This window comes from Pleurodeles waltl, chromosome 4_1, assembly GCF_031143425.1.
Source record: "Pleurodeles waltl isolate 20211129_DDA chromosome 4_1, aPleWal1.hap1.20221129, whole genome shotgun sequence".
Lineage (NCBI taxonomy): Eukaryota > Metazoa > Chordata > Amphibia > Caudata > Salamandridae > Pleurodeles > Pleurodeles waltl.
The window spans coordinates 254,357,574-254,384,745 of NC_090442.1; the positions used below are offsets into that span (position 1 = coordinate 254,357,574).

Below are 27,172 nucleotides of genomic sequence, written 5' to 3' on the forward strand. Positions count from 1 at the left end.
GTCTAACTTGGGAGACGGTCTGCCCTTGCCACTCCTTTCAGGACAGTATCCCTGTGCACTGCGACTCTTGCAGAGGCTTGTTGGCGTTTCTTCCAATGGATTTTCAGGCTCCGTATAGCCCCGGCCTCCAGCACCCTTCCCTGTGATGCACAGTCTCCTGCCTGCTGCTCCAGTGACATGGGATGCTGGGTGTGCTGAGTAGGCAGCACTAAGACTCCTGTGCCTGCTGCCTGTGAATTGCCTGTGAGGCTGCATCTTCAACTTCTGGCTTTTCTCACTGCTGAGGGTTGCCTGGTACTCTCCTCCTTGGTTTGAGTCTCGGACCGTCCTGGTCCCCAGCAGTCCTACAAATCTTTATCTGTGACTTTCTCCTTTGTCAAGGCTTGTTGGTGGTTCTTCCACATCGCTGACTGACTGCAACCCTTCTTTCGGTGTGCAGCATCGACTGTATCACTCCTGAAATTTTCCCCCTGCTCCTATGCTGCAAAGCCCACTTCTAGACTCCACCGTCTACCAGGTCCTGCATCTTCATAAGGGTCGGTAGTGGCTCCTGCCAAAAGTGGGTACTCCAACTTGAACTGGACTTGGTCCCCTTTCTTTGCAGGGCCTCCTCTTTCAGGATCCACCTTCTGTTCTCTGCAGTCTTGCTTAGATCTTTCACAGTCCATTTTCAAAGGTTACCTGTGGGTTTGGGAAAAGACCAGGTACTTACATGTTCTGTCCTGGTTGCTGGGGGCACCCTCGTACTTACCTTTTGGAGATCCTAGTTCCTCAAGCACCCCTCTACAGATTAATGTTGCTTTGGTGGAGGATTGACTCTCGCATTCCACTTACTTAGGTTTGGTCTCCCCCTAGGATCTCCATTGCATCCTGCTATTTCAATGTTTTCTATGCCAACCTCTAATGTATATATAATAGTGTGTTTACTCACCTGCTAATAGAGTATAGTCTATATAGTATTTTAGTATGTGTGTTACTAAAATGAAGTGCCTTTATTTTTTGTAACACTGTGTGGTTCTTTCATGTGTGTAAGTGCTGGGTGACTATAGGGGTATTGCATAAGCTTTGCATGTCTCATAGGTAAGTCTTGTCTGCTTCTCCACAGCTTCCTCTAGAGAGCCTGGCTTCCTAGACACTGCCTACACTTCACTGATAGGGGATACCTGGACCTGATATAAGGTGTTCACCACACACAGGCCATCTTCTTACAACCCTGAAGGGAGGTGCCTACCACCATGGGCAGAACCCTCAAGAGCAGTTTTGGGACTTCTTATGCCTGCCTGAGGCCCTCACTTTGAACCTGCAGCTGGTAATGAATGGTCTGGGGCTTTCCTCTTAACACTGGCAGCTGTCAGTGACTTCTGCTGCTTGCTGTCTTTATGGGCAGAGTTTTCCTTGGGTTGAGGACAGAAGTTGGGTCCAAGGGGTTGGATGGGCCACATCACTTGATTGGCCATGATAATACAGTGTGCCTACTCAGATGCATCTGTGAGCAAAGTAAGTTAGGAGCTTCATAGATGGACTCCACAGGTAAGAAGAAAGGGATCCTCATGGGTCAATCCAGTGGCTCAGAGACTGCCGGCGAAGCCTATCAAGGTCACCCCAAACCTTTTGCCTTCACCCCTCCTGTTTTCTGAAACCGTTTTTGTCAGCTTTTAGGACTTTGTGCATTTTACCGGTGGTAAAGTGCTTGTGGTCACTTTGTCAAACTTGGTAGAATTAGCCTGCATCCAATTGGCACTTTTAATTTACTCGTAAGTCCCTATAAAGTGTACTACATGCACACAAGACCTGTAAATTAAGTACTACTAGTAGGTCTGTAGCACTTATTGTGCCATCCTCTTAAGTAGCCCTTCAAAACATCTCAGGCCTTCCACTGCAGCCTGTGTGCATTTTTAACCTGCTAGTTCGACTTAGTTGAATAACCATTTTGCCAAGCCTAAACCATTTTTAGTACGTGTCATCCTCTAAAGTATTCCCTAAACAGTCTGTAGGGCAGGGTGCAGCGTATTAATTTTAACATGTCCTGGAAGTGAAAAACTCTTACATTCATTTTTCACTACTGCAAGGCCTACCTCTGCCATAGAATAATATTGGTCTACCTTATTACATTTAATTAGTGATAGCTTTTGTTTGGGAAGAGGTAGAAATGTCATGTGATGTTTGGTCTCAAATGAATTGAAATTTAAAAACCTCTTTAATGGTAAAGTTGGATTTTAGGCCACAGTTCTGAAAATGCCACTTCTAAAATGTTGGCATTTTCTTGTCCTTATCATTTAGTGCCTGCCGCCTGTGTCCTGGTACACATGACTAGGTGTAATTTGCATTTGGCCTTTTTGTATCCCTCCCAGACAGTGAGACAAGGTGGATTGGGTGTTGGCAGGATGGACCACACACACAAAGAACGTAACACCTTTATTTTGTCATTCCAGACGTCTTGGAGCCTGGTAAGGGGGAAAATTCCAAAACCAGATGGTAGAGAAACCTAGATGTTTCTCCCACTCAAATTCTTGCATCAGGTACTGTATAACTATTGGGTCCTCAGACAAGCTTTTCAGTTCACTCCTGGACCTGCGGAGGACAGTCAGAAGGACTGACTTGAATTTGAGAGGATTGTCTTAACGCTTGTGTCCTGCTTTGTACTTGAGAGGACTCCCTTGCAGCTTATACCCTCAGAGGACTGGTTGAGGCTGCATTACTGGTGAACCCAGGACTACCAAAGTGATTCCAAGGGCTAGTTGGCTAGCCTCCTGTTCTGAGCCCTAGGGGCACAAAATGCTCTAACACCTTTTAGATTGTACTTTGAGCCAGCCGTAAGTGAGTCATACTTGCCTAGTGGTTCCTGCCTGATCCTGGACACTTGAAAATGGTGTTTGAGATGGTCAAACACCCTAAAACCTAAACTTCGGACTTGAAAAAAATGGATCCAAAAAGTGCTCTGAGTACAAACAGTAGATCTGCCTGCCCAAGGTACATCACAGGTTGGACAGACTTCATGGTAGCTCCAGCTACGTACTTCTCCACAGCACCAATTCTGTTCCAACTGCTCCTTTTCGGAAGGATACCCATACTCGTGGAGCCCTCAGTGACAACAGCCTGCAGCTTTGTCCCACTAGAGATTTTCGACTTCTAAAATAGTAACAAAGTCCATAGAACTCTTCACTGTGACTTCATCCAGTGGCGACGATGCCTCCTCCTCGGACGCCACTGGCTGCCTTCCCCCACTGAATTTTACCTTCTTAGCCTTTTTTGTTTCAAAGTCTCTTTTTAGTCCGAAAGTAAGCCATGACATGGCCCAATCTACATCTCACAGTTTGCTCTTTGATCTTTTAGGTGCTATTTTAGGTGCTAACTGTGATTCTTCTGATTGGATTTTTGTTGCTTTGGTCTCAAATTATTTGTTAACATTTTCTCTATTTAAAAAAAAATTGGTTTGGGACTTTTACATATGTTGTGTTTTTACTTTATTTCAGTTTGTGTGCTGCATAAATACTTAACAGATTTCCACTAAGTTATTCCTGACTGGTTTTGTGTTGAGCTGCCAGAGGGTTGACCATAGGCTAATTTAATTACTTCTTTGGTTCACCCTGACAAGGATTGTGGTTATTGACTGAGAAGGGTTTTCAGGCCCCTCAATCAAAAACCAATATACCAACATCTATGTCTGCCAGATTGGCAGTTGAAAGGAACAGACTCCAGTACTTAGGGTTTACTTCTCGTTTTGCAGCATCTGTACTGTAATCTCATTGATTATCAAAGACAAATTCTTTAGTCTTTCAGTGGGCTCCCTTTTCCTCCTAAAGTTTAGACCCTTGGTTTGCAATTCCTGCCAACTGTCTGGCATTAGCAGTTTCCACCCTGTGAGCCCGTGTGGAGGTGGAGGCTGGAGTATTTGCTCAGAGGAGGAAGCCCTGGATAGTTATCCTCTATTGTGGTTTGCCTTTGTAGTCCCTCCCCCACTTACAGTGAGTGGATTTGGCCTAGAACTGCCTTTGCAGTTTCTTACAGTTTTGAATCAAAGTGTTTTTCTAGAGTCTATTACTTCCATCCTCAGATCGCAGAATTGGGTTCTCTCACTTTTCCTGTGTAGGCTGGCTTTGCAACCATGACCAAGGTTTCTCTGTAGTTAGTTTCTTAATTCAGCTGGATTAGGAAATACTCTCCCCCTTCATTCTATCTTGCGTTTTCCTCGGCTGAGGAGGATGTGTACATTTCTTGGATGATTCTCAAGCCATACATAAAAAATTGTGCACCTTTGGGAGAATATAGAAGTAAGGTACCTTAGGGTTCGTTTCCACCAGGAAAGCAGCTTCCTGTTTAGTCAGCCAGTCATTGTCACTTCCTAGGCCCTGACGAATTCCCCCAGACCTTTTTTTTCTCTCCGTACCGGGCAGAAACATGTTGGCCATGCATCAACAATTAGGTGACCCTTCTAGTCATTATCCTCAGTAGGGGTCCTATCACTCTTTTATCCATACTAGCAGTCACTATGATTAAAGGTGTACCATTACACAGGTGACTGATTAGGTATTTTTATATCTTCCCTAGCACAACTGGATCTCTTGTTTGTCCAGATAACCCTCATTTCAGCACCCCCCCCCCCTAGTTCTTTTAACTGGGAGGTTAAGTCCGCCAACGTGGCATTGTCCTACCTGGATTGGGCTAAGTGGTCAAATGATGAAGCAAGACAATATTTATTTTTATTTTTATAAAACAGCTTTATTGATTTTATTACTGAACAAAAGGCCAACACAGCAAAACACCACTGGCCACAATACACTTCTCCTGGATGAGCACTACACAGATAAATTGTTTGCTCTGGACTTACAATCCCCATATATTCTGCACAAAGTCTTGGGTGTGCTACCTCCCGCTCACGCCTAGGGTCCACACCCCTGGTCTTCCTCCCAGGATCCCGTCCATCTCCTCCAGACCCGCTCATGTTTCGCCGGACAGCCCCGTGCTTCGTACACCAGTTTTTCTTGAGAGGCGCATCAGTCCATCCCTTGGTCCCACTTCGCAAGCGTAGGGGCCGACTCCGCTCTCCAGCCCGAGGCAATGTCCCTCTTGGCCACCAAACATGCCATCCCTACAAAAGTGCGTTCTGCCCTGCTGAAGCCCACTCCCTCGAGAACTCCCAGCAGGACAATTATGTGGGCAGGCTCCATCTCCTCCCGCCACACCCTGGACACCTCCGCTAACACGGCGCGGCAGTAAACAACGATCTCGGGGCATGTCCACACCATGTGGAAAAAGTCTGCGGACGGGTTCTCACACCGTGGGCACTCCTCCTGCTGCCTAAGGACGGCGGCGTGCAGCCGTCCAGGCAAGAGATATGCTGCATAAAAAAAATAAGTCAATAAGTCTGCACCAGTCTCAATCGTGAGGACATAGTCAACAGCCTCGGAGCCATCAGGGCGTCTCTCCAGTCCTCCTCCGTCATCGGGCCCACCCAGTGTTCCCATCTGGCACGAAGCGTATCAAGTGGCACAATATATTAGTAGTCAACATGCGGCATATACGTGACACCCTCCCTTTACCAAGGTGTCCCATAAGTGTCTTGGTTTCCACAGGACTAAATTCTGGGAGTACCACCCCCGCCTGAAGGTGCACCTGAAAGGCTTGACGGAGTTGCAGGTATTTATGGAACTGGATCTGACTGAGCGAGAATAGCTGTTGAAGTTCGTGGAAGGACCGCATGTGCGTGCCCGCCCAGATGTCTCCGAGTACCGATATGCCAATAAGATCCCACCTATGGAACCCCCGGAGTGCTGAGACCTCCCTCAGCCACGCACTCTGCCACAATGGGGTTTGTTGGGTAAGCCGACGCCACCACCCCAACTCGCGCTGCGCCGCCCTCCACCCTATAAGCACCACCCTTGTCACCTCGGGAATCCCACGGGACACAGAGGCCCCATAGGGCATCCCGAACAAGTCAAGGAAACCAATGGACAGGAGCTCCAGCTGATAGGCGGGGTCCGACCATCCACCCCCAACCAGTCGTTGATTACCAGCAGGTGCATTGCCTAGTGATAAAGGTGAAGGTTGGACATCCCCATTCCGCCCTCGTAGACATCCCGCTGACAGACCCGAAGCACCACACACGGACAGAACCCGTGCCACAAAAACTGTCGTGCCGGCACGTCCATTTCGGCGAACTACCGTCTCGGTACTTGATAAGGGAAGTTTTTGAAGTAGTTAAAGAAACCGGGGGAGGACCAGCATCTTATAACGCGCGATCCGCCCTAGGATATTGAGCGGAAGGGATCTCCATCTCTGGAAGTCCTCCCTGACCCGCCTGATCAGAGGTTTGACATTTAGGGCCCATGCCAGCTCCGGCAACAGCTATGTGGATCCCCAAATACCGGAAGCTGTTTCGTTTGATAGGAATGCTGTGCTGCCAGTCGTAGCAATCCCTAGAGTGGTTGAGCGGGATCAATAAGGATTTGCTAGGATTAACCACAAGGCCTGACGCTTCTGCAGACAGCCCCAGAAGCTGCATCACTATGGGGCCACTACTGGCCGGGTTAGCCATGTACAAAAGGACATAGTCCGCATACAATGCTATACGGTCCTCCCTCCCGGTAGGCCACGACCATCCTCCCGAATTAGTTTCTCCAGCAGCTCCATCACCAAGCCAAAGAGAAGCGGGGAGAGGGGACAACCCTGGCGTGTCCCCCTGCGGATAGGGAACTGATCCGAGACTGCCCCATTGACCTGCACCCGGGCTGACGGGGTAGAATAAAGGAGGCCCACCAATGCACGGAACTGTGGCCCGAGCCCCATCCTCGCGAGGACACCACGTAGGTATGACCAATCTACCGTATCAAATGCTTTTTCAAAGTCCACCAGAAGGAGCACCAGCGGAGGAGTAAGAAGAGCCCAGTGGGCCAGAGCTACTTGCAAACGCCTGATACAGTGACAATTACTTCTGGCAGGCATGAAACCGCACTGGTCCGGGTGAACCAACGCAGGCAACACCCTTTTCAATCTCCGGGCCAATATTGTAGAGAAAATCTTAAGCTCCGTATTGAGGAGCGATATGGGGCGGTATGCTAGTCCGCAAAAGAAACTTTCCTTTCCTCATCACAGTTACTCCCAACACACCACTAAATCTCAAAATTCTGGATTTTTGGACTAAGGGCAACTTTGTTGCCACTGGTCCCCCCACCACTTCCCATACTCTCTGTGTATATGGTTCTGTATTTAAAGGGGAGACCGTATGGGACACTGGCTCTTTCGCTGAGCCAAATCTCCCCCACTCTCTTGTTTGTGTTTTTGTGTTATGGGAAAAAACAAAAAGGCCATTGTTTGTTGTGCACGGGAGGGGCATTACACAGACAGCTATCAAATGCCCTTAATTTCAGGACTGCTCTAATAAAGCTGTAAATCTAGCTGTGTATTTAACCTGCCCGCATAAGAAGGTACCCAATTGCTGAAGTAGAGATGTTTGCCCGAGACTTTTGCAGTGCCAAAAATTTCTGCTATCATTTGGGATCAGTAAGGGCCGAACAGTTTGGTTCCCAGCTAGGCTCACTTTTAGCTTACTTGTGGGGCTAGGGGTGCGACGGAAGCGGTTTGTGCGTATGTGGATGCGGCTTGTTGCCCCCTTGTGTCCCCTGCTCTTTGTTTTTGTTTCTGTCCTCCAGGCTTAGGACATCTACGTTAATTGTTCTGGCTGCCACTCACTCTAGTCTTCTTTGGCCTCCTCTTGGCCTCACCTCCTGTAGGAAGTTGGCTCTGTATATACTATCTCAAAGTAAGAGATAGCCTGCACAGAGTCCAAGGGTGCCCCTTAGAGGTAAGAAAGTGGCAAAATTAGATAATTCTAATGCTCTATTTTGTGTTGGTGTGGTCGATTAGTAGGCTTATCAGAGGGTAGTGTTAAACATTTGTTGTACACACACAGGCAATAAATGAGGAACACACACTCAAAGATTTTAACTCCAGGTCAATAGTTTTTATATAGAAAAATATCTATTATTTTAGAACCACAAGATTCAAGATTTGAAGTAAATACATAAAATGCAAGGTACTCCACACAGGTAAGTAAGGAACTTTGAATTAGAGCAGTAACATACACAGTTTTTTATTAAAATGGCAATAAGCTATTTTAAAAGTGGATACAGTGCAAAAATCAACAGTTCCTGGGGGAGGTAAGTATTGGTTAGTTTTTCAGGTAAGTAAGGCACTTTCAAGTTCCTGGGCATAGGCAGCCCACCGTTGGGGGTTCAAGGCAACCCCAAAGATACTGCACCAGCAACACAGGGCCAGTCAGGTGCAGAGGTCAAATGAGGGCCCAAAACACATAGGCACTTATGAACAACAGGGGTGCTCCGATTCCAGTCTGCCAACAGGTAAGTACCTGCGTCTTCAGAGGGCAGACCAGGGGGATTTAGTAGAGCACTGGGGGGGGACACAAGTAGGCACACAAAACACATCCTCAGCAGCACAGGGACGGCCGGGTGCAGTGTGCAAAGCAAGCATTGGGTTTGTAATAGGAATCAGTGGAGAGACCCGGGGGCCACTCTAGCGGTGCAGGCAGGGCACAGGGGGGCTTCTCGGGCCAGCCACCGACTGGGCTAGGCAGAGGGTCGCCTGGTGGTCACTCCTGTGCTGGAGTTCGGTTCCTTCTGGTCCTGGGGGCTGCGGGTGCAGTGCTTGGTCCAGGCGTCGTGTTCTTTGTTCCAGGCAGTCGCGGTTAGGGGGAGCCTCTCCATCGTCTCTGCATGCGTCGCTGTGAGGGTCCAGGGGGGTCGTCTCAGGTTACTCACAAGGTCGCAGTCGCCTGGGATTCCTCTCTGTGGCTTTGGTTCTCTGGAGCTCAAGCCGGGGCGTCGGGTGCAGGGGCTGAAGTCTCACACTTCTGGCGGGAAGAGTAAAGTCTTTAAAAGTTGCAAGAAAGTTGCAAAGTTGTTGCTGTAGGTGAACAGTGCCACTGTTCTCGGGAGTTTCTTGGTCCTTTGGATTTCGGGGCAGTCCTTTGAGGCTTCACAGGTTGCTGGTCCCTGTCGGATGTGTTGCTGTTGCAGTTTTCTTTGAGTCAGGTGACAGGCCGGTAGGGCTGGGGCCAAAGCAGTTGTCGTATCTGTCGTCTCTGAAGGGCTTTCACGTCAGCAGTCCTTCTTCTTGTTTCAGGTTGAAGGAATCTCTTTTCCTGTGTTCTGAGGTGCCCCTTAATACTAAAGTTAGGGGGGTGTTTAGGTCTGGGGGCAGTAGCCAATGGCTACTGTCCTGGAGGGTGGCTACACCCTCTTTGTGCCTCCTCCCTGAGGGGAGGGGGGCACATCCCTAATCCTATTGAGGGAATCCTCCAATCTCAAGATGGAGGATTTCTAAAGGCAGTGGTCACCTCAGCCCAGGACACCTTAGGGGCTGTCCTGACTGGTGGCTGCCTCCTTGTTGTTCTCATTATCTCCTCCAGCCTTGCTGCCAAAAGTGGGGGCAGTGGCCGGAGGGGCAGGCATCTCCACTAGCTCGGATGCCCTGGGGTGCTGTAACAAAAGGCATGAGCCTTTGAGGCTCACCAACAGGTGTTACATTTCCTGCAGGGGGAGGTGAGAAGCACCTCCACCCAGTACAGGCTTTGTTCCTGGCCACAGAGTGACAAAGGCACTCTCCCCATGTGACAGCAACTTGTCTGGTTGTGGCAGGCTGGCAGAAACTAGTCAGCCTTGCACTAGGAGTCGGACTGGTATTCAGGGAGCATCTCTAAGATGCCCTCTGTGTGCATTTTACAATAAATTCCACACTGGCATCAGTGTGCATTTACTGTGCTGAGAAGTTTGATACCAAACTTCCCAGATTTCAGCATAGCCATTATGGAACTGTGGAGTTCGTGTTTGACAAACTCCCACACCATATACTCTTTATGGCTCCCCTTCACTTACAATGTCTAAGGTTTTGCTTAGACACTGTAGGGGCATAGTGCTCATGCACATATGCCCTCACCTGTGGTATAGTGCACCCTGCCTTAGGGCTGTAAGGCCTGCTAGAGGGGTGACTTACCTATGCCACAGGCAGTGTGAGGTTGGCATGGCACCCTGAGAGGAGTGCCATGTCGACTTACTCATTTTCTCCCCACCAGCACACACAAGCTGTGAGGCAGTGTGCATGTGCTGAGTGACGGGTCCCCAGGGTGGCATAATACAAGCTGCAGCCCTTAGACACCTTCCCTGGCATCAGGGCCCTTGGTACCAGGGGTACAATTTACAAGGGGACTTATCTGGGTGCCAGGGCTGTGCTAATTGTGGAAGTAAAGATACAATTTAGGGAAAGAACACTGGTGCTGGGGCCTGGTTAGCAGGGTCCCAGCACACTTTCAATCATAACTGTCATCAACAAAAGGCAAAAAGTCAGGGGTAACCATGCCAAGGGAGCATTTCCTTACACCTCCTCTACAGGGTCCTGACTTTTTCTTTAGTCCACAATGAAACACATGGCACAAGATGCAGGGTATAAAGCACGGACAATGGGAAAAATCCAGAAAGGATCTAAATCTAAGACCCTGGCCTCTGCTACAGGCAGGCTTTGACATAGTTCTAACCAACAAGACTTAGCGGGTTCTTCAAGAGAGTCTGCCGGGATTCAGGATCTTTCACCTTCTTCTTCAGGTCCCTCAGCTATGTTGGAACCTAGTACGGTGGAAAGTTTTGAGCAGCCAGCATTGCGGCCATTGCAACCCGCTGAATCACGCCTCCAACTATGCTCTCAATCCTCCACCTCTCTTTTGATCTGCTCGGCCACCGATTCTCCTTCTCTATCTAGTGTCACTAGGCAACCTCCCTCTCATCTGTTCGACAACATCCCCTCAACATAAGGAGAAACACATGGAGAAACCTGCCTGTTAGACCTGACAGCCTTAGGGTGGTCACGCCTAACTTTTTGTCTGCCTCCCTCCACTTTTTGGACACTGTTTTTGCTGGTTTTAAGACTACACACTTTACCACTGCTAACCAGTGCTAAAGTGCATATGTTCTCTCCCTTTTAACATGGTAACATTGGATCATACCCAATTGGACTATTTAATTTACTGATAAGTCCCTAGTAGAGTGCACTATATGTGCACAGGACCTGTAGATTAAATGCTACTAGTGGGCCTGCAGCAGTGATTGTGCCACCCACTTCGGTAGCCCCTTAACCTTGTCTCAGGCCTGCCACTGCAAGGCCCGTGTGTGCAGTTTCACTGCTATTCGACTTGGCATTTAAAAGTACTTGCCAAGCCTAAAACTCCCCTTTTACTCCATATAAGACACCCCTAAGGTATGCCCTAGGTAACCCATAGGGCAGGGTGCTGTGTAGGAAAAAGGCAGGACAGGTACCTGTGTAGTTTACATGTTCTGGTAGTGTAAAACTCCTAAATTTGTTTTTACACTGCTGTGAGGCATGCTCCCTTCATAGGCTAACATTGGGGCTGCCTTCATACATTGTTTGAGTGGTAGCTGCTGATCTGAAAGGAGTAGGAAGGTTATATTTAGTATGGCCAGAATGGTGATATAAAGTCCTGCTGACTGTGAAGTTGGACTTAATATTACTATTTTAGAAATGCCACTTTTGGAAAGTGAGCATTCCACTGCACTTAAATCTTTCTTTGCCGTACAATTCACGTCTGGCTGGGTTTGGTTGACAGCTCCTTGTGCATTCACTCAGACACCCCCCAAACACAGGATACTCAGCCTCAGTTGCCTACATCTGCATTTTGAATGGGTCTTCCTGGGCTGGGAGGGTGGAGGGCCTGCTCTCACACAAAGGACTGCCACACCCCCTACTGGGACCCTGGCAGACAGGATTGAACTGAAAGGGGACCTGGTGCACGTCTAAGCCACTTTTTGAAGTCTACCCCACTTCAAAGGCAAATTTGGGTATATAAACAGGGCCTCTGACCCTACCAACTCAGACAATTCCTGGAGAAGAAACTTGTAACCAGAACCTGCATCCTGCCAAGAAGAACTGCCTGGCTGCCCAAAGGACTCACCTGACTGCTTTGTGTGAAGGTCTGCTGCCTTGCTGTTGCCCTGCTGCCTTGCTGCTCTCTGGCTGAGGTGAGGAAGTGCTCCCCAAGGGCTTGGATAGAGCTTGCCCCCTGTTCCCTGAAGTCTCAGGACCAAAAAGACTTCATCTCTTCAAGAAGGACTCCTTGTGTGGCGAAATTCGACGCACAGCCTGCCAGAAACGACGCACAGCCTACACCGTGGTGAAAATTTCACCGCACGCCAAACCAGAATGACGCAGCCCGACTTTGCAACGAGAAGATCGACGCAGCGCCAGCGTAGCGACAGGAAATTTGACACACGGCCCCCTGGATCGACGCATAGCTGAGCCGGAACTACGCAGCCCAACTTCCAGAGAGGAATCGATGCAGCGCCTACCGTGCAGTAGAAAATTCAATGCAATGCCCACCGGATCGACGCAGCTCCTGAGACTTCGTCCTGCCAGCGCAGGAAATCCACGACTGAGCACCCTCCCTGCATGGAAAGTAAATGACGTATCGCTGTGTGCGGCCCAAGAAATCGACGCACACCCCTTTGTTTCCACGCTTCTCCTCCTCGGCGGCCCTTTGTGGAGATTTTTCACGCAAACCGGGTACTTTGTGCTTTAAGGAGACTTTGTTTCCTTTCAGAAGACTTAAGACACTTTATCACTTTTCAGGGATATCTCTACATTTACTTATTGCCTCTTTGATCGTTCTTGACCTGCATTTAACCAGATAAATATTATATATTTTTCTAAACACTGTGTGGTGTATTTTTGTGGTGCTATATGATGGTATTGTATGATTTATTGCACAGATACTTTACACATTGCCTTCTAAGTTAAGCCTGACTGCTCAGTGCCAAGCTACTAGAGGGTGAGTACAGGATAATTTGAATTGTGTGTGAGTTACCCTGACTAGAGGGATGGTCCCTACTTTGGACAGGGGGTAACCTGACTGCCAACCAAAGACCCCATTTCTAACACTGCCTATCCCTTGTTTTCAAATATCAGTAGTAACGTTAAAGGGTTGTTCAAAAGGATCGAAAGGGGCCTAATAAAAGAGGGAGGGCTTGAGAGGACAATCTTTTCACGTGAAAAAACTACTATGAATAACGGAGTATCTCCCGCTACGGCTCCAAATTTTGTGTCGGCTAAGTTTTGTTCAGGGGTATCTGACCCAATCTCAGTCAATTCTAAAAGCAATACTACGTTTCAACCCCCAGCTCTTTTCCTAACCCTCTCATTCCGGCTAGCACAGCATGCAGGACAAATGGCAATTCAACAATGGAGGAGCTGAATAGGCAGATCTTAGCTGAGTTTGGAACTATAAAACTATCTCAGGAGGAGACTCGCAGGGAGACAAAGGACCAGCTTAGCCAATTGAACACTGATCTAACTCTTCTCTCTACTCGAGTTTCACAGGTGGAGCAGAGGGTCTCTGTCCTAGAGGATGTTGAAAACCAAGTGGAATCAACATTTCGGATCCAATCTGAACGTGAGGATCACCAATTAAAACTGGGCGAGACAGAAAATAGGTCTCGGCGCTCAAACCTCAGATTTGTAGGGGTCCCTGAGGAGATCGAAGCAGCCTCATCTGTGGCCAAGGTGGTCTTTGAGCTCATCTGTAAAGCCATCCTTCCGGATTGGTAAAAAACGGAAGGGGATCTTTCAATCATGAGGGCTCATAGGGTACCACTTACTCATCCTGTTAACTCAAAGTATCCTCATACCATTTTGGACAATTTTGGTGACTACAGAATCAAGGAGCAAATTCTCTCTCAAGCTATAAAGGTGAGGGAATTCAAGTCTGACGATAGCTTTTGTGTGTTTGCGGATATGTCAGTGGCAGCAGCCAACCGGCGCCGTGAGTTTGTTGGACTAATAGACGATTTTAAAAGATTGGGGGCTCCGGGTGGTATCGTGCAACTAGCCAAACTCAAAGTACTTCATAAAGGACAAGCGAAAGTTTTCCTGAGCATTCAGGAAGCAAGGAACTTTTTGGAGCTCTTAAAAAAACAAGGAGGTGGTGGTTCTTGAAGAGGGAAGGGGGACGTAAAAAAGAAAGGAAAAGAAAGGGGGGACAAACAAGATGAGGAAATGTACATATGTACAGCACGGCAAATTGCTTTATGGGAACCTTATTGCATATTGCATATTACATATTGATGTACTGGTGTTCTGACATTGTATGTTTTAGTATCTCTGTTATGGTCTTGCAGTTTTCCATATTCTGCTGCCTGCTTGGAAAATTAGGCTTTAGATGATAATAGGCCTTGGCAGGAGGAACAGAGGATGAGAGAGGTTGGGGGGGGAGGATGAGGGGGAGAGAAAAGAGATAACGCATTTAGGGTATCTCGTTAGCAGGGTTTGTTTTATGCAGGCCCAGTGTTTGGTTTCTTTTCACTTTGTTTCAGTCTCTGTTCTGCTACTCTCTCTTGAGATCAGGGCCCTAGGGGTGCCATGTCAATGCACTCTTGTGTTGGGTATGTGGGTGAGGGCTTGGGGGCGAGGGGCAGTTCACTGGTTGGTGGGGTCATGACAGGTTGGACCCGCCGGGGAAGGGGGAGGGGAGATCCTGGCTCTGGTTGTGGGGGTCTGCACTAGGGTGGGGGAAAAGAGCAGATGACAAAGCAGATGACAAAGCAGATTTTAATTGGTAAAAATTATCTGTACAAAGAGTCCACATGGGAGGTACCCATGATTGTGATACAGGATGACTGTGTTTCGTAAAAGGGGACCAGGGATGAATTGAGTCATTTCTTGTAATATTAATGGCGCTAATAACCAAGTTACGTTTGCTGCTATAGTAAATTGGCTTTGGACTTCACAATCACAGATTTGTTTTCTGCAAGAAACACATTTAAAACGACAGAGGAAGCCCCAAAGCTTCCCAGATTTATCGCCAGGCTTACTACGCTTCGGCTAACGCCGCTGTTTAGAGTGTCCCCATTTTAGAGTCTATAGAATTCCCAAGGGTGGTATATCTGATCCATCGAGATCCTCAGGCACGTTGGATTGTAATCAGTACTCTTATTTCGAACAAGCATATCCATTTCGCAAGTTTTTATGGTTCACTAGAGGATGATCCAACCCCTCTTCAGAGTCTTTATAAAGTATTGAGTTCACTCCCAGGCTTCTTTATCATTGGCAGAGATTTTAATGTTATTTTAGATGTACAGATGGACTCCACTCGCAAAAATAAAAAGCAGAATAAAACTAGAGTCTCCCAGTGGTTGGGTAAAATCATCTTGGATCTTGCTTTAGTTGACACTTGTAGGGCTGGTCATCCACAGGACTACGATTATACGTATTTAAAATATATATATATAATACTGCTTCTAGAATAGATCTCATTCTAACTTTGTTTCATGAACATGTAGGTAGATTCTTGGCCAGGTCAGCAATTAAAAAATCTAAAAATTACACCATCAAATCTATTTTTGATAAGGGGTCAGATAAACTGGTAAGCCATCCAGAAGACATTGAAAGGGTTTTTCGTTCTCATTATTAAAAAATCTATTCTTATTCTATTCCAACTAATGTCCAGCAGATTAACCAATATCTGGATACAGTAACTTTGCCCAGTCTAGGTGCATCCTCAAGGGTAAAACTCACATCTCCTATCTCACTTCTTGAGGTAAAGGAGACAATCTTGACCTCTTCAAATGGGAAGGCTTGTGGGGAGGATGGTATTCCGGCAGAAGTATATAAAACCCTTGTACATCAAATTGCTGGGCATCTAGTCGTTCTATTTAATAGTATTCTTTAGGGGGCGGATTTACCGGATTCCTTTACAAGAGCCATTGTGATCAGTTTTAAAAAAAAAGATATGCCTTCTCAGAATCCGGACTCATATCAGCCGATCAGTTTTCAAACTTTTGATTATAAGCTTTTTACTAAGATATTGGCTCAAAGATTGACTCCAGTGGCACAAGATTTAATCCATGAGGATCAGTGCAGCTTTCTTCTGGGTAGACTACTAGCAACAAATACCAATTTCTTAATTCAAGCGATAGATTATTATTCTCATAATAAACCGGCGGCTATTATAATGTTGGACTCTGAGAAGGCTTTCGATTTAGTTCAATGGGAGGTGCTATTTCAGATCTTAGCAAAATTTAAGCTTCCTAGTCAATTTATTCAGATTTTGCGAAATCTTTCTTCCAAAGCTCAAGCAAAAATGATTCTTAATTCACGTATAGCAGGAACTCTTCAAGTTCAGCATGGCACGTGCCAAGGATGCCCCCTCTCCCCTTTGCTTTTTGCGTTGTTTATCGAACCTCTAGCGGTGGCATTGCTCCAAGACACTTCTATTCTTCCTCCCATAAATTGGGGGATATAGGATTAATCACTCTAAATCAGAAGCCCTCTTGTTTAATACCACCAATAATGTTCTTCCATTGGAGATGCAAGTCCAGTATACCACCAATAATGTTCTTCCATTGGAGATGCAAGTCCAGTATCGTCTTTCTCGTCCCATTAGATATTTGGGTATCTATGTTTCATACGAAGTCTCGGATCTCTTTGGCCTAAACTATGTCCCCACTTTCAAGAAGGTGGAACACCTACTTCAGAAATGGCAAGCTTCTCCGTTATCTATTATTGGACGTGTGGCTTTGGTCAAAATGATGATCCGTCCTCTTCTTTTATTCATCTTCTCTAGCGCGATCATCAAAATCCATCAAAAATTCTTTAAAGAACTCGATGCGGTGCTACGACAATTTATATGAGCCAATAAAAAACCAAGGACTCAGCTGGAGATCCTATACCTCTCAGTTGAAGATGGAGGACTAGCTTTTCCAAATTTTAGGAAATACTATGATTCAGCGTTTATGGATTGGATCTCTAAAATAACCATATCCCCCAACTCTAGCTTCTATCTTAAATCCATGTTAGCTGAGAATGGATGCCAGCTAGCACCATTTCTCAACTTTCCGCAACACCCTAACGTACTAGATACAAAGTCCCTTCTTTAATATATACAAGACTTCTTCAATTTCGGGAGAAATATCAAATTCACGGGTTTCATCCCGAAATGCCATTGTCCTACTCAACGATAATGGGTCTAAAGCTGATGCCTGGCTGAATCCAGGATTTACAAGATTCTCTGACTTTTTAGTAGGAGACCAAGTCAAGGCTTGGGATCAATGTCAGGCTGGGGCGCCTATTCCAGAGTCTTCATATTCTGCATTTTTTGCTTTCTTATGCCTCCTTACTCAATTGACCCTTTTCTTCTATCGTTCAGGCATTTTTTGGGTATCAGTAGGGGGTGCGTAATTGGTACCGGATCCTCAACCCCCAGAAAGCATCGAAGATCGAGAGTACCAGGTGTAAAATCAAACCGAAAATGTGGAGAACTTTCAATAGCCTGTCTCATAAGGCAATCAGGGGGGCTAATTTTAAGAGAATTGCTATATCTTACTCCAGTTGATATTAAAAAAGCATTCCCGACTACCTCAGGTTTTTGTCCACGATGCAGTGGTGACCCAAGGGAACTGGTTACATATGTGTTTTACTTTTCCCAAGCTAATGGCTTTTTGGGATAAAGTTTTCAGTGGTTTAGCTTTTAAGTTAAAGTGTGTACTTGTTCCAGATACCCTGGGGGTTTTTGTTTGGAATTTCGGAACACCCTGTCTTAGGGATAAGGGCAAAGCAGCTGTTATTTATAGCTTCATTGATTGCAAAATTGATTATTTTGCGAGCTTCGAAATCACCGCTTCCGGCCTACATTTAAAGCTTGGGAGGCAAAAATGAATCCGGTATATTGAAAGGAAAAGTTATATTGACAAAGAATAGGCGCAGGCCGCAAGTTTAAGGCTGTTTGGGGACCAACATTTGAAGGAGAGGATGTATCTATGACTTTATAAGATAGATAAAAAGCTATCACATCTGCCATTCGTAGTGAATGAATTAAGTATTAATTAAGCTATTTGAGGATGAGGGGTTATTTTATGTTTTGCTTTGCTTTCTGTAAATGTTTCAAGCTTTGTATGTGCTCAATTAAAAAAAAAAGGGGATAGGGTCACAAGGCTGGTCCTCCCTTCCTCTGGTTTAGAGGCTCTTAATGCGCCTCTCACAGCAATTGACATAAATGAGGCGGTAATAGCGCTAGCGACAGGTAAGACCCCAGAGTTGGACGGATACCCTGTCTAATTTAAAAAAAATTGTTTGCCAACCTTGGCTCCCAAGTTGCTAGAGGATTTATTGTGCTGTGCTGCAGGATTGGTAGGCTTCCCCCGTCCATGAGAGAGTTCTTGCTTGTGTCCCTTCCTAAACCGGGCAGGACTCACAGATGATGGCTTCATATCACTCCCTTTCAATGCTAGGTACAGATTACAAGATCCTGGGTAAAATTATTGCCTCCAGATTGCTGGGCTAGCTGCCTCAACTGATACACATAGACCAGAATGGTTTTGTGCTGGGAAGATCCACAACACATAATATTCGTATACTGCATAAGGTCATGGTGAGGGCGTCAGCCCAATGGCCACACGCTGCATGCATTGTCATAGACCTTCAGAAAGCGTTTGATACAATGGAGTGGGAATATACTTTTTCCACTCTCACAGCTGTTGGCATTATGGGCTATATACAACACCTTATCCGTCTCCTGTATGCCGATCCCATTGCTCGGGTGAATGTAGGACAGAACATTTCTTCACCCTTCCCGGTTTAGAAAGGGCACACGGCAGGGGTGTCCTTTGTCCTCCTTGCTGTTTGCCTTAGCCATGGAGCCGTTGGCCCAGAGGCTGCAACAGCAGGGCAGAGTGTGGGGAATTCCCCTTGACGGAAACCTACATACCACCTCCCTGTATGAAGACAATGTGCTGATTTACATTAGGGATATCCGGATGGGCATAACTGCTATAACTAAAATGTTATCTGAATTCAAAGCCGCTTCAGGTCTGGGAGTAACTTGTTCTAAATCCTGTCTATACCCCCTTCATCCACAATGTTGACCACAGTGGCTGCGTGCGAACTTGCAAGAGATCCGATGGGAGACTACTTCCTTCCGTTATCTCAGCATACACATTTATTATTCCACCTCAAACTTAATAGATGGGAATCTTATGAGAGCCATAACTGCTGTAAGTTCTCAAATGGCTTTCTGGAGCACACTCCCTCTTACAGTCCAGGGTATAATTGCATTGTCCAAAATGGTTATACTTTTGTGCTTGCAGTACTTCTTTCATAACCTCTCATTGATTATCCCTAGAAGAGTCTTCTGCATGCTTCACGCTATACTGGGTACATTTCCCTGGAAAAAGGGTAGGTGTAGAGTAGCATTGCGAAAAACTGCAGCTCCCCATTCCGAAGGGAGGGCTTTGCACTCCTAATTTTGAGCACTATTATCTTGCAGTGCAGCTACAGTGGCCAGCACGATGGTTGGCAGGCTGGCAACTGGAAGAAATAAGGCAGGCCACCAATGTTGACGCTTTACGAATAGCCCAAGAAACATTAGTCCCGTCTGCTGCAGCGCCCTCCCAGAGTAGCACACTTTTATTAACAGCCCACTCAAGTTATACGCGAGGTGTCAAGCTCATGTCCCCGCTTTCACAGTATTCCCCGGAAATTAAACTATCGGCCTTACAGCTGCACCGAGCGCTGCTGGGACAAAGAGGTTTGCGGTGCTGGGAGGCGATGGGAATTGCCACAGTAGGATCATTATTCTGAGATAAGGTATTTGAATCCTTTGACTATCTGCCCATAGGCGAAGGCATACAGAGATGTCACTTTTTGGCATCTATCGGCCTTAAAGCTGCACCGAGCGCTGCTGGGACAAAGAGGTTTGCGGTGCTGGGAGGCGATGGGAATTGCCACAGTAGGATCATTATTCTGAGATAAGGTATTTGAACCCTTTGACTATCTGCCCATAGGTGAAGGCATACAGAGAGGTCACTTTTTGGCAAACGCCAAGATCTGCATCATTCTGGCTGACCTTTAGCAGATAATGGAATTGGAACCAGACCCTCACCATCTAGTACACACTCTACATGTTATAGGACCCGCTATGTTATAGGCCGCTATTTACATGGCTTGTCAGAGCGCTAGCGCATACGACTCAGGACCTGCTGCTGGTGGATGGCCGACTCTGGGAGCAGGACATCTGCAGAGAATTGCTGGACAATGAGTGGGCTAGGGTTGCATTGCACAAAGTATTTGGTTCCCCTTCAGAATGCCCCCCATGTCACAGTTTGGGTGCGGACATGATCCATAGGTTCTGGTCCTGTCCGGAATCGAGACTCTTCTGACTTCAAATTACAGAAACTCTTGCTGAACTAACTGACCGTGAAGATCAATACACTGCTGAAAGTTCTTTGCTAGGTCTTTATTACCGTCCCTAAAAAGCCATAGTTACTAACCATTTCATTGATTTGGCATTAGCCATTGGCAGGTGAGCCATTGCTATGAGTTGGAAGTCGCCCATGCTTCCTCCAATCTCCCATTGGTGTGCAGCGGTCCTGAAATGGAGCAGAGCTGAAATGGTGGCGCTTAGGAGAAAGAAAGCAAGAGGATTTCAAAGAGTCCCAATAGCGAGCGGTTGGAACATCTACATGCAGGAACTGCAAACATATAGGGAAGGCATACAGCATTAAAGTCATAATGATAATAGCCATAGTGAGAGGGCAACGCAGACCGTGGCTAGATTGCTGGTCCTGTCTGTGACCTTGTCGTGTGGAGGGTGCTAGTGCCTTACAGTATGTGGTTTGTATACGATGAACGCTGAAACTTACGTGCGGCCTAAACCATATACCAGGGATCTCTTAGACACTGACGTAAATGTTTTGTTGGTTGTGCTTTGATGTTAATGTTGTGACCGATATCATGCCTAACCTATCAGTGCAATACTAAGCGCTTGTCTGTATTTACCTTTGAAAACGCTAAGTTAATGCCTCCTTGTTCATCAGTTGAGTTATGGTCACAATGTTGATATTATTGAGTCAGCACTCCAGTCTTGCATTTGACACAACCAGATACAAGATTTGCTATATGTGTAAGTCATATATGTATGATATTATCGATGATGATTACGCACTGTGCAAGAAATCAATAAAATTGGTTCCAAAAAAGAAAAAACCATGACATGCAAGAGCAAGGAAAGCAAGTAAAACTGTAGTCCTCAATTAAAATACTTCTGGTATGCTGTCAAATAGCAGCAATCAGATAAAGGCCATTTTGAAATGAATTTACACCAGCATTAGTAGGAAACAGGAACTGATAACACTGGACCGGCCTTGTGCTTACAGCTCTCAGAACCTTTCCTGCTATACCATCAGGCTCGACACTCAAAAACAACCTTAAGTAATAATACATAACTAATGGATTTGCTTCTTCATAGAGCAGGTGAACTCTGCTCTGGAATGCTTTAAAGATAGCAAAGCTGCAGTGGGCTTCTTGGGGCTGTTGACCTCTGCAAAGCAATTTCCCTGCCAGTTTCAAAGGTTTAAAGGGGCTATTCCAGGCGGCTGGTATATATTCCCACAGCAGATTTCCCGTCAGTGATGCAGCACCTTTCCCAGTCCTTTCGAGGCAGACATGGAACCGGAAGACAGTGCACAGACAGGCCTGCAGTGGCATCAGTTTCTCTTCCCCTACTTCAGCAGCCAAAAAAACTACTTAAGTTTGGCCTCTTTAGTTCATACCCAAGCAGTAGGCAATCCATTGCTACCAATTGATAGATCTTAAAAGTTGCTTAAATGGTCTATGCATTACTTTTTCTCTTTTTCCCACCCAATATACCTGTACGAATTTCCATCCTGCTGCTCTCCAATGCATTGCATAGACAGATTACTGGACTCTGAGAGATGTTAGAGTTATTTAAGCTACTTCTGCTGAAGCCCATGCTGCACTTTTGACTCCTGAATGCGTTCATGGGGAAGAAGAAACTCAGAGTGCTCACTTTAGCTGAGATTCTTTTTGCTCTGGACCTAGGAGACTGGATGGTGCCCTTGGACTTGTTATTTTCTTATATCTGCTGTGTAGTCTCACAGACATCACCAGCGGCTCAAGCTAGACCAGGAGCCGTTCCAGTTTACCGTTCTTCCCTCTGGCCTAACCAGCACCCCCTGGGTGTTCATGAAAATTGTGGTGCTGGTCACTGCCTAGCTTCAGAGGTCGAGAATTCCTTGATGATTTGCTGCTGAGGGTGTGCTTGCTGTAGTCAGTCGCGTACTACCTCGAATGATGGTGGAATTTCTAACATTGTTAAAGTTTACTATAAAAGAGCCAACGTTCCTCCTGATTACAGTGCAGACACTTTCATTCATTGGAATGATCCTAGACACTGTTGAGTTCAAGGCTTTTCCTCCTCTGCAGCAAGTCCGGGTTATTCAGGCAATGATTCCTATGTTTGAGGGTTGATCCTAGATCCCGGTGAGCGTGTCTCCGGGGCCTCTTAGCCTCATGCATCCTGCTTGCTAGCTATGCCAAGTGGCACGTGTGAACCCTGCTGTATAACCTGCGGTGGCAAATGGGAGCCCTGTGGTAGAACATAAAATCCCAGTGACCCAGCATCAGTGCAGCTTTTCCAACACCATCCAAGTTTGAGGAGAGGTTGCACGATATGCAGAGGTGGCTAATCGATCAAAATTTGCCATATGACAGGCCATTCTCCATCTCCCAGTTAGAGCTGAGAGCACTGATGCCGAATTACTGTCTCGTTTTGGTTGGGTGAAAGGAGCAGGGAGTCAGCTGGGGGAGTTGAAGATCAGAGACCTGTGGTCTCAGATGAAGGGCTGGCTCCACATCAATCTACTATAGCTTTGGACCATGTGTCTGGCACAGAAGACCTTCCTGTCATCCATCTGAGGGAGGCTGGTGTTGAGACTCACAAACAGCACTACTGCCATATGGTAGTACAACAAGTTTGGCAGAGTGGGGTCCTGTGCATCTCTGGAGGTGGCTGGATTTCCAGAACATCATCCTGGCTGCTAACCACCTGGTAAGTTCCTTGAATCCCAGAGTGGACAAACTAAGCCATCTGGCAGATTCTTAGTAGCGTCTACAACCCATGGTGTCCTAAGTCATGTTACAGCAGTGAGGAGGGCTCTGGCTAGATTTTTCACCACTGTCAAGAATGAGTAGTGCTACAGTAAAGGTTCTGCACGTTGAAGTTTCTACAAGAACACTAGTTAGGATACACATTATGGCTGGAATGGAAATGGATTCCTGTACACCTTCCCACCACTACCTCTACTGCCCCAAGTTCTGAAAAAGATCAAGAATGGCTGGGCCCAAATCACTTTAGCTGCCCTAGATTGGGCCAGGAGAGGTACCAGAGACTCCTAATTATGAGCATCTGCCCTCCGGTCAGACTACCATTTCGGGAGGACCTCTAACTTATCTCAGCAATGAGGCAGTCTTGCACCGGACCCTATGCTACTTTACCCTCCATGTGTGGAGATTGTGCAGCAGCAATTGCTTGCTTTTGATTTGTGGTTTGAAGTGGTAGAGATCACCCATGCCACTAGATGCTCCTCCATGAAATCCATTTACCATGGGCGCTGGAACAAGTTTGTAACCTGATATGGTGCCTCAGACACTAACCTCTTACAAGTCAAGCCTTCGGATGTTGGTTTGGTTGGTTTGTCTTTTTCCCCCACCAAGGCCTTACACTGGGTATTGCAAAAGTGTATTTATTGGCCCTTTCAGCCTTCTGCATTTGTTGAACCAAATATCTTTGTTTAAATCCATCTGTTTTGATAAGGTTTGTTAATGGTTTGATACACGTTCCCTCTTATACTATATGTAATGCCCCAGTGGGACCTTAACTTGATATTCACATTTCTTCTGTACATGCCCTTTGATCAAATGCAAAGTTGTTCATTTCGTTTCCTGACTTTGAAAAGTCATAGCAATTTCATCAGGTCATCCATCAGCAGCCTATAGGTACTTTCAGTGCAGCCCCATTACACTGCTTTCTTTGCTGACAAATTAATGCTGTGGACTGAGACAGTCTTCTCTCAGAAAGTAGGTATTCCTGTCTGTATTGTGCAATCAATCTCTCTACCACCATTCCCTGTTCTAGCTTGCCCTTCAAGAGGAGATGAGTCTCCGTCAGTTAGACTCCAATAGGGCTTTAAGTTTTTACATTGATCATACTAAGGGTCATCGAGTGGACAATCAGCTCTTTCTGGAGTTTTCTGGAGAAGAAAATGATAAAATGGACAGAAAACAATGCTTTTGTGGTGGGTAGCTCTCTGCATCCAGCTGTTGCTACGCTCTGGCCAAGAAGCAGCACCCGAAAGGTTTGAGAGCCCATTTCACCAGGGCCAAGGCTGCTACCACAGCATTGGTACAAAAGGAACACGTTCATGATATCTGCCAGGCTTTGGCATGTGCATCACTGCATATATTCAAAACGTCCTACCTTGATTGCCAGGTCCGGAAGGAAGGACATTTTGCCCACTTAGTTCTTTAAGACTTTGTGGTGTGACCCATTCCACGGGCCCTCCACTTTGAGAAGGAACTGCTTTGGTATCTATTCTAAAGTGAGGAATCTGCAGTTAGAAGTATCCATCAAAGGGGCAAGTTGCTTACTTTCAATAACACTCTTTCTGTTGGATACTGTATCTAACAGCAGATTCTTCACTCTCCAGCCACCTCCCCCTTCCGTGAAGTGCTTTCTTGTAACATTTGAAAAGGTCTCAAGCTAGTGATCAGCACAGTTACCATCATTTGTTCACGCTCTGACTTTGAGAGCATGGAAAGTTATAGAGCCAAGAAAATGACATCAGCATGCTGGGGCTACTTGTATATGCGTCTCCGCTCTGTCACTTCCAAGGTGAAATGGTGTCAGCACAAAGCCTCACAGCACCACTTGTTGGTTCACTGGAGCACCACTACATAATTCTCTGGATTCAGCCTGGCTCCTGGGGATGTCCTAAGATGAGGACTCTGCAGTTAGCTAGAGTATCCACTATAAAGAGTGTTATCAAAAGTAGATTGTTAATCATCCTTCAGGAATGAAGTATAACTTGCACTGTTCTAAGGTGAAATTTGATGTTTGCAATTTTAAAAAGTAAGCATTTAAATTGAAGCATTTTCTTTTTACTGCAGGAAGAAGAAAGAGTATTGTTAGTAGTCAATGAAGCAATGACTGAATTGCACCAGTTTAAAAACCTTTTAATTCTGAAGAAATCAGAAGCCAGTGAAGCTCAACATCAAGTAGAGGAAGTGAGAAAAAAGTTGTTGACTATAAACAGGTAACATTTATCATAATTATTTTCTAAATAGCACATTTTTGATTGACGCTTTATAGCGTGGCATCCCACCTCTGTTCGTGTGAATGGACAAAAACCTGATCTGCTAGGGGCTGAAAAAGGGAAATCCAGCATTGCCAGGGAGTAAGTGGAACTAGCTACTACTTTCTTATCTCTGAGCTTTACCTCTGGTCTTGCTAAGTGTCACAGCGTATACAATAGTGTGGTCCTAATAGTAGGGCTACACACATTGACTAAAAGGGCTGAAGAGTTAAGAGTATTGCATGATGGGAACCTTCACATATTTACAATAAGGATATGCCATAGCATCATGCAGAGCATGACTCCAAAATGAATGTTCCACAAAGTAATCATAAGGTTTTATTAGAAACTGGAAGGGACATGTTGTTAGTATCATAACATTGAGTTATGAAGATCACTTATCTACTTTAAGATGGTAATCATGAGTAATCTGTCAATCATAGGCTTCCATTAGCAAATAAGCAGGCTAGTTTCACTAAAGTATTTCTGTGCATCCTTCCTAGAGAGAATGGGGTTCTTGGTATGGGAGCAAAGCAATGGAAACATTTTGATTAGTTTGTGGCACTGCTCAGTCTTTAAACCCAACAAAACCATCAAAGCTTTTCTGTCATCTCAACAAAATAGGACCCTTGTATGTTTCTTGGCACCAACATAACAATGAGACGATAGGAGGAGCCAGAGAGACACAACAGAGCAGAGAATGTGCAGACCTACAATCTACCGTGGCTTAAGGATTGCCTGTTTGCTTTGTTTTACTTTTATTGTTAGATGCCCATTTTTAGGTCGAACATAGCAGCGCAAGTGCTGCTTTTTGACCTGTTGTAAACTATTCTGTGGGCTTTAACCACGCCCATCTGACGCGCATTACTTTCATTCGTTCCTGGGCCTGCCTTTCAGAAATCCCTTGATGTCCTTGGTAAATGCTTTGTTTGTTCTGCCTTGAGGCTCTTTTGTTACACCTTGCAGACTGACCCTGTTGCATGGATTATTGCACGATTGCTGATATACTTCAGCAAGGGCGAACTACTTTTTTCTTTTGTCTCTCCTCTTCACACTTCATGGCCACCATGGCGCTTTACAGTTTCATAGAGTGTGAACTCTATCAGCCGTATTGGAGTGCTTGTCACATTGTTCACACCTTTACCTAATCAGAGTCATTTCAATTTTGCTTTTGAACCTCCCCTTCGTGCTCCATGGCTTTTAAAAATCCATTGTAATTGATAAATGCTTCTTGTAAAAAACACAGAAATTATCAAAATGGCTCTCCCAGCACAGAGGGAGAGCCAGTACTACAATATTCACTACACTCTGGAAACTTTCCCCATAATGCTTTGCAGGGCATTCCTTTTACAAAACATTTTTGCTCATAACTCAGCCTTTGGTAGTCCTAGGACAATGGGACCACCACCAAACCATTCAACACGAGGTGCTCTTTCTAACTACTCATCTCTGGGTCCTAACAATAGGTTAGTGGGGGGTGAAATAATAACCCCGCTCACCATTTTTAGGCTCTCTCATGGATGGAACTTGTGTTTTACAGCTGGAAGTAGTTTGTAATCATATCCCAATAGGCCTGCTAGCCCTCAAAATGTGTAATGTACTATGCCCCCTAGGGGCTAAATATATGGTTTCTTACAAATGCTATTTTTATTGTGGTGTTCTCTATAGGCTGTTCTAAGCATTACAGTCAACATACTACAATATTTGCGGCACTCGGAAACTTACCCCATAATGCTGTGCAGGGCATTCTGTTTACAAAACATTTGTGCTCATAAGTCAGTGTGTGGTGGTCCTAAGACAATGTGACCACCTTCACAATGTTCACAACAATATGCTTTTTCTGTCTAGATCATCTCTACCTTAGTGTGGAGATCTCAAAATAATAACTCCTCACACCATTCAGTGTCTTTTTAAGCTCTCTTATGTGTAAAACTTTTGTTTTACAGCTGCTAGTA

At 45.8% G+C, this 27,172-nt stretch overlaps 1 protein-coding gene across 1 annotated transcript in view; it reads left to right on the plus strand.

Moving 5' to 3' along the window:
- Positions 1-27,172, plus strand: part of SMC1B (structural maintenance of chromosomes 1B) — a 2,375,007-nt gene that overhangs the window by 1,509,082 nt on the left and 838,753 nt on the right. The window contains exon 17 of the mRNA XM_069228259.1: positions 25,033-25,178. Coding sequence (XP_069084360.1) covers positions 25,033-25,178 — 146 coding nt within the window. The remainder of the gene's footprint in view (positions 1-25,032; positions 25,179-27,172) is intronic.